Raw genomic sequence first — 8237 nt, forward strand, 5'->3', positions numbered from 1 at the left:
TCTCACGATGAAACTGAGGCTCAGAGAGGTTAAGTGATGTGCCCAAGGTCACACAGCAAAAATGTAACTAAAGTCCACGCTCTTTCCATTCATTGGTGGCTCTGTGTGTTCCATTCACCAGGCGCTCTGAAGTATCCATACTGCTGCCAGAGGTGCTGGTGGATAGCCAGCATCCTCGCATCATGTTTGTAGCAACACTGGGTCCACAGCTGGGCCTGCTAAACACAGAGATGAATCCAGGGAGGTCCCTGCCTTGGGGGCCTCCCTGTCTGGAGAGGAGGCCAGGTAGGAGACCAGCTGGTTTATCAACTGGTATGAGCTTTCTGGGGTGGCCACCACAAACTGGGTGGCTTAAAACAACAAAACTGCATGCTCTTATTGTTCGGGGGGCCAGAAGTCTGAAATCAAATTTTTGACAAGGTTGGTTCCATCTGACGAGGCTCTGATGGAGAATCCATTCCAGGCCTCTCTCCCAGCTTCCAGTGTTTCTAGGCAATCTTTGGTGTTCCTTGCCTGTAACTCCATTGGTCCAATCTCTGCCCCATCTTCATATGATTGTCTTCTCTGTGCTTGTGTCTCTGTGACCTTTCTCTTATAAGGACTCTTATCATCGGATTTAGGGCCCATCTTAGCCCAGAATGATCTTACTCGAGACCCCTAATTACACCTGCAAAGACCCTCTTTCCAAATAAGACCACATTCACAAGTATCAGAGGTTAGGACTTGGACATCTCTTCTGGGAGACACATTCAACCTATTGCCCATGGCGACAGAAAAAAACAAAGTCTGCAGGAGGCTGGACTGAGGTGGAGAAAGTGTGGACAATCCTGCACGACAAGGAGACACTCCCACGTGTTCCTCTGAGAAGCGGTAAGAGAAATATCCACTCGTTTGCTTGTCCATCCATCGGTGAATATTTATTGAGTGCCTACTGTGTGCTGGGCTTGGCTTGGAGAGCACAGTGGATCCAAATAATACCTGGCTCCCACCCTCCCCGCAATTCACACACTACTTGTTGGGGAGTCAGAAAAAAGCAAAAGGGTAGATAAAAATAATGACCAATAGTGAAAGTGCTGTAGAACAAACAAACAAAAAGAGGGAGCAGAAAGGAATTCTTCTTTCTTGAAGAAGAATAGGGCTGGTATGGGTGGGGCTGGGGGGAGCATGGAAAGCCCACACTTATGCTGAAACACATAGAAGATGAGCTGAGGACAGCTTTTCAACAATGGTCCTGGGACCACCAGGTATTCACAAGCAAACACAAACAAACAAAAAATTAACTCAAAATGGTGCATTCACTTAAATGTAAAAGGCAAACCTATAAATCTAGACAACAACATAGGGGAAAATGGAAATGAACTTGGGTTTGGCAATGACTTTTTAGATACAAGACCAAAAGCACAATTTGTGAAAGGAAAAAGTAATAATCTGGGCTTCATTAAAATTAAAGATTTCTGCTCTACAAAAGGCACTGTTACGAGATTCAAGAGACAAGCCACAGGGGCAGCCGGTTGGCTCAGTTGGTTAGAGCACAGTGCTCATAACACCAAGGTTGCTGGTTTGATTCCCACATGGGCCAGTGAGCTGCGCCCTCCACAACTAGATTGAAAACGACTTGACTTGGAGCTGATGGGTCCTGGAAAAACACACTGTTCCTCATTATTCCCCAATGAAAATTAAAAAAAAAAAAAGACAAGCCACAGACTGAGAGAAAATCCTTACAAAACACCTATTGGATAAAGGACTGGTGTCCAAAGTATACAACAAACTCTTCACACTGAATAAGAACACAAACAACCCAATTAAAAACTGAGCCAAAGATCTGAACAGATACCTCACCAAAGAAGATATGCAGATGGCAAATAAGCATATGAAAAGATGCTCTACATCCAGATGTCATCAGGGGATTTCAAATTAAAACAGCAATGAGATACCACCACATAGCTATTAGAATGGCTAAAATATGAAAAACTGACAACACCAAATGCTGCCGAGGTGGTGGAGCAACAGGAACTCTCATTTCTTCATTGCTGGTGGGAACGCAAATGGTACAGCTCCTTTGGAAGATGGTTTGGCGGTCTCTTACAAACCTAAACATAGTTTTATCTTAACAATCCACCAGCTGCATCTAGGTATTTACCCAATTAATTTGAAAACTTATGTCCAGGCAAAAACCTGCACATGAATGTTTATAGCAGCCATATTCAATATATATTCAATATAGCAACTATATTGCCCCAAACTGGAAGCAACGAAGATGTCCTTCAGCAGGTGAATGGATAAACTGTGGTACATCCAGACCACAGAATCTTATTCAGCGATAAAAGGAAATGAGCTATCAAGCCACGAAAAGACATGGAGAAATCTGAAGTGCATATTGGTAAGGGCAAGAAGCCAGTCTGAAAATGCTACATCCTGCATGAGTCCAACTATGAGACATTCTGGAAAAGACAAATCTGTGGAACCCAACCAGGGGTTAGGGAGGAGAGAGGGATGGAGAGGTGGAGCACAGGTGACTCTCAGGACAGTGACATGATTCTGTATAACGGTGTAACAGTGGATACATAAACACTGTGCATTAGTCAAAACCCATACAACATACACTACCAAGAGTGAACCCTAAACTATGGACTTTAGTTAATAATAATGTATCAATAGAGGCTCTTCAATTGTAACAAATGCACACTAATGCAAGATGTTACCCATGTGCAACCTGTATGTGGATGGGACGGCACGTGGTCACTCTCTGTACTATCCGCTCATTTTTTCTGTAAACCTAACACCACTCTAGAAAAAAAGACAGTTCATTAGTTAAGGAGGCGGGGGCAGATGAGCTAGAGCCAACCAAGTGGAAAGTGAGAGGAAGGAATGCTTGGTGAGGGCACAGCAAGTACAAAGGCCTGGAGAGGGAAGGTACATGGCTAGTTTCAGGGCCCGAAAGGAAACTGAGAGAGTGGGAAGGGAGAGGGATGGGCTGGAGAGAGGTGCAGGAGCTGTTGGAGGCTCAGGAGAGGACAGAGGCCTGTAACTGCCTCCGAACCATACATCTTGGGGATCAGATTTGATTCCCTAAATCTTTCCCTCGTTATCATATGGGGAAACTGAGGCCCAGAGAACAGCAATGAGAAAAGCACTCAAAGACCGCTCATGGGGTGTCATCAGCACTTCCACAGAAAAAGAGAGAGGCTGCGTGACCCTCACAATATCCGTTTGGTAAGGTACTATTATTGCCTGCATTTCACAGATGAGGAAGCGAGCCCAGAGAGGCTAAGTCACTTGCTCCAGGTCACACAGTGAGGGGTCAGTGGCCAAGGCTGACTCTCACCCATCACGGTGGCAGCCACAGGGAACACATCTGAGCTCACCCTGAAGCCTCCAGCAGCCCGGGGAAGCTGCAGAGAGGATCCCTGCCTCCTCCAGCAACTGTGCCTAGCACTGAAGCACCTCCGGGGCCCCACTGCCTGGCAAATAGGGCTTATCAGCGAGTGTTTGTCGAATGCACAGTTGGATGAATCACGGTAAGGTGGTGCACCTCAGGCTCCTTCCAGCTGGGAGGGTCCAGGATTGTGGACCCAAAAGGGGTTCCTTGGCACCTGTACGGTACCAAGGCCACCCTCCTGTAGCAGTCCTGGTCTGTTTCACTCCAGCTGCTGTCAGTAGCAAAGCCCTTCTGGCCCCCAGGGAAGGATTCCAGGGCAGGGGCTACCTGCACCCATGCCACCTGGCTATGGGACTGCGGATCACCCTAGAGGCCTCCCGGCCTAGAACGTGGGTTCTGGGGTCAAGACACCTCAAGCCTCTCCCAGTGCTCCCTGGGCCTCAATTTCCCTGCTCTGAAGGGCTTCCTGGAGGGACAGCCTCTCAAAGACTGAACATTTTTCTTGATGTCGCCATGCAAGTTTTTCTCAAGGTGATGGGTATAACAGTTGGTGAGGCTAGGTGCGCCCCCAGAAAATGAGTGGTGAAGTCTCACCATCTATCATGAGTCCTGGGAACCCCAATCTCCCCATCCATCAGGGTTCCGGGGGAACCCCACTCCGAGGTTGTGAGGCCAATCACGCCACCCATCTGGGGTTCTGGGGACTCCTCTGAGTTGTTGGGGCCCACTCGCCCCATGCACCAGGGATCCCAGGAGGCCGCAGGGCCCATGTTCCGCTCAGAGTCCCGGGTCCCGGATGCCACCCCCGCTCCAGGTCCTCCCCGTCTACGCGCAGGCGGGAGCCCACGGGGCGCCCCGGGGATCCCTGGGCGTCCCGCGGCTGTTGTGGAGCGTGTGTTGATGCCGTCGCCAAGGAGACGCGCGGAGGCGGGCCGGGTCTGGGGGCGCGGCCTGGCGGCGCGAGAGGGGCCGGCCAGCGGCGTAGGGCCCTGGCCGCCACACTGGCCAGGGACGCCGCCGCCCGCCGGCTTATATACCGCGGCTAAATTTAGGCTGCGCCCGGAGCTCGTCCCCATCCGGGACGCGTTTCCGCTGCCGCCGCCTTGGCCCGGCCCCCGAGCGCGCGCGTCTATAAGGCTTGGGCGGGCCCGGCCGCGGCCCGCAGAGCCGTCCCCGCCCGCCGCGCCCCATCAGCCGCTCACCGGTGTCCGAAATCGCGTCGGTCCCGGGTCCCGGCCATGGCGCTGAGCGAGCCCATCCTGCCGTCCTTCTCCACTTTCGCCAGCCCGTGTCGCGAGCGCGGCCTGCAGGAGGTGAGGGCGGCAGAGACTGCCGGGGCGGCCGGCTCAGGGTAGCAGAATGTGGGCTGCGGGGTAGTAGAACGCAGGCGGCGGGGACGGTGGGCTTAGGGTAGTAGAACGTAGGAGGCGGGAACGACGGGCTCAGCATAGTAGAACGCAGATCGCGGGGAATGCAGGCTCAGAGTAGTAGAACGCAGACGGCTGGAGGCGGTCCCCTGGCTCCGCCGTGCGCTCACGCCCGCTCCCCATTGCCCTGTCACCCGCAGCGCTGGCCGCGCGCAGAGCCTGAGGCAGGCGGCACCGACGACGACCTCAACAGTGTACTGGACTTCATCCTGTCCATGGGGCTGGACGGCCTCGGCGCTGAGTCCGCCCCGGAGCCGCCGCCGCCGCCCCCACCGCCTGCGTTCTACTACCCCGAGCCCGGCGCGCCGCCGCCCTACGGCGCCCCCGGGGGAAGCCTGGTGTCCGAGCTGCTGCGGCCCGAGCTGGACGTGCCGCCGGGGCCCGCGCTGCACGGCCGCTTCCTCCTGGCGCCGCCGAGCCGCCTGGTGAAGGCCGAGCCCCCCGAGGCGGACGGCGGCGGCTGCGGCTACGGCTGCGCGCCGGGTCTGGCCCGCGGGCCGCGGGGCCTCAAGCGCGAGGGTGCTCCGGGCCCGGCCGCTGCGTGCATGCGAGGACCCGGGGGCCGCCCCCCGCCGCCGCCCGACACGCCGCCGCTCAGCCCCGACGGCCCCGCTCGCCTGCCCGCGTCCGGCCCACGCACCCCCTTCCCGCCGCCCTTCAGCGGCCCCACCTTCACCGCCCCTGGGCCCGGCCTGCACTACGCTCCGCCAGCGCCCGCCGCCTTCGGTCTCTTCGACGACGCTGCTGCAGCTGCCGCAGCAGCAGCTCTGGGTTTGGCACCGCCCGCCGCCCGAGGTCTCCTCACGCCGCCCGCGTCCCCGCTGGAGCTGCTGGAGGCCAAACCCAAGCGCGGCCGCCGCTCCTGGCCGCGTAAGCGCACCGCCACTCACACCTGCAGCTACGCCGGCTGCGGCAAGACCTACACCAAGAGCTCACACCTCAAGGCGCACCTGCGCACTCACACAGGTGGGAGCGCTGGAGGGGCGGAGGGGCGGGGGGGCGCAGAAGGAGGGGCGAGCTGAGAAACCCCCCAGAAGGCGGGATACAGGAGACTGGGGAGGGGGCGCGTGTGTTTAGGACTCCCCTAGGGGCGTGGCCTGGGAAGACGCGATTTTAGGAATCTGAAGGGAACTGTCGCAGAATATTGGGGAGAGGGGGCGGGGCGCACGCTTAGGACCCTCCGGGGACCGCGGCTCAAGACTGGGGAGAGAGTGAGCGCTTTGGAACCTTATTGAGACTGTCTCAGAATGTTGGGGACAGTATGCAAGTTTAGGACCCCTTTGGGGGCGTGGCTCCAAACACGGGAGTGGACACTGTACGCTTCGGGCCCCTGGGGGCGAGAATAAGGACGTCCACGATTGGGCGACACGTGCCTAGGACCCTTAAAGGTTCAAAACGTAGAGGGGAGTGCCTCAGGGAGCTGGTTAGGGGTAGGTTAAGCGCACGCCCGAGTAGGCACTATTGGGGTGAGGGTGCGCACAGGCGGACAGTAGAGACCCTAGGAGGAAAACTGAGGCCCGCTTTCGCCCCCTCTCTGCAGGCGAGAAGCCTTACCACTGCAACTGGGATGGCTGCGGCTGGAAGTTTGCGCGCTCAGACGAACTCACGCGCCACTACCGCAAGCACACGGGCCACCGGCCGTTCCAGTGCCACCTGTGCGACCGTGCCTTCTCGCGCTCTGACCACCTGGCGCTGCACATGAAGCGGCACATGTAGCCTGAACGACCCCCCACCCACTCGCGCATGGCCGTGGCGGGACCCACGCGCCCAGCGCGGCCCCCTCCGAAACTGTGACTGGTATTTATTGGGCCTAAAGAACCGGGCCGGGCACAGCGTGGCCACCGAGGGGGCTCCCCCGACGACGACGACGGTGATGCCCTGGTCCCCATCAGAGACTGAAGGCCCGGTGGGAGAAGACCACAATTCTCCTTGACGAGTTTTGTTTTCAAAATGGTGCAATAATTAAGTGTGGTCTTCCCCCCACCGGGTCTACACTAGAGGATCGAGGCTTGACGCCTTGTGAAATGTATGCAACTTTTTTTTATAGTATTGTACATAGTGACTGTGACAGATATTGTATTAATGTAAATAAGGAGACAGGTGGGCATTTTGGCTGCCTGGTTGATTTTTATAAGACTCGTTGGTTTTTTTAATTAAATGTTTTCTCATCTTTTTGAAAAATCACAGCGCTCTTTTGGCTGCTTGGAAGCTAGGGGCTTGGGGCACTTGGGAGGGGGTGGGGAAAACAGGCAGCTCTGATGGAGGGCAGCCTGTGGGGGGTGAGGGAGGGTGAAAGTGGGTCCTGCCCTGGCCAGCATGCAGGTTGCCAGCTGCAGCACCCAGCTGCCAGGAACCTGTGGGTTTTTCTATAAATTTAAACACTGCGTTTTAGGACTGAGGGAGAGCTATTTTAAGGTTGTTCCCTGAGCCATAAATTGCCTCCTTTTCCCCAGAGCTGGGGAAAGTGCTGGTCCCACTGACGTGGCCCCTCCGGGCTAAAAAAAGCCTTACCTACTTCTGAAGCTTCTGAGGTTTTAGCCAAACTTCTGGAGTATGCAGGCATTTTTTGAAGGGGGGGGGGCGGACAAAAATGTTAAGTTTCTGACATGCTTTGCCTTTTGCCTTTTACTAGTCTTGCCTTTAAGCAGGATTTTTTTTTTTTTTTTTTTTTTTTTTTTTTTAAGGAATGGGTTCCCTATCTTCTTAGAAAAAAAGGAAGTCCATATTGAGAGCCACACATGGTGGGTGCTCTTTTCCAGATGGGGAAACTGAGGCCCAAGGTGGTAACTATGGAGTAGTGGTGTGGGGTGCTAGCCTGGTCTGGCTGCTTCCCGAGGATCCCCAAACCCCACTAGAGGCGATTAGGGGCTTTCTGCAGCAAGCCACCTGTTGCTTCCATTGGAGGGACTCGAACACCCTCCTGCTGGTGCCATTGTGAGAAGGAGTCACATCAGAGCCTTAGTGGATGGAGGTGGCCACTCCAGTAACCCACCTCATGAGCAAGGGAGACCCCTGCCTTCTACCCCAAATGTCTCAGTCAGGGGAGAAGGTTGCCTTGCCATGCCCTCATCTTCCCCCTTCTTGGGGCCCTGGGTGGGTAACCATGGCCACCAACAATTGCACAAGTGTTTTCCAGAAAGTGAAAATAGCTCATAACAGCACCCATTTTAAAACTCTCTCGCCCGTTGCGACAGAGGCTGGGATTTCCTCCCTCCCTCCATCCTCCCCACCCCACCATGGCAGCCCTGGAAACAGCTGAGAGCGTTTGGTAATCCAAAAAAGCAGAAATGGGAGATGACAATCTGATTCATCCTTCTCGAGTAAATAGCTTGGCCCCACTTCCGCTGGTTGCAAAGAGTATGTGTGTGTGTGTATCTGTAAGAGAGAGAGAGACAGAGAGAGCGAATGTGAGTGCCTCCTGTACCCTCTCT

General features: G+C 55.2%; 1 protein-coding gene across 1 annotated transcript; it reads left to right on the forward strand.

Annotated features, from left to right (window-relative positions):
• The first annotated feature begins 4509 nt into the window (after positions 1–4509).
• KLF2 (KLF transcription factor 2) lies at positions 4510–6992 on the forward strand. Its single transcript, XM_033133331.1, has 3 exons — positions 4510–4692; positions 4947–5772; positions 6347–6992. The coding sequence occupies exons 1-3, from the start codon at positions 4618–4620 to the stop codon at positions 6520–6522; spliced, it is 1077 nt and encodes a 358-aa protein (XP_032989222.1). The 5' UTR covers positions 4510–4617; the 3' UTR covers positions 6523–6992.
• The last annotated feature ends 1245 nt before the right edge of the window (positions 6993–8237 follow it).

This window comes from Rhinolophus ferrumequinum, chromosome 18 (genome assembly GCF_004115265.2).
Source record: "Rhinolophus ferrumequinum isolate MPI-CBG mRhiFer1 chromosome 18, mRhiFer1_v1.p, whole genome shotgun sequence".
In the NCBI taxonomy this organism is placed as follows: domain Eukaryota; kingdom Metazoa; phylum Chordata; class Mammalia; order Chiroptera; family Rhinolophidae; genus Rhinolophus; species Rhinolophus ferrumequinum.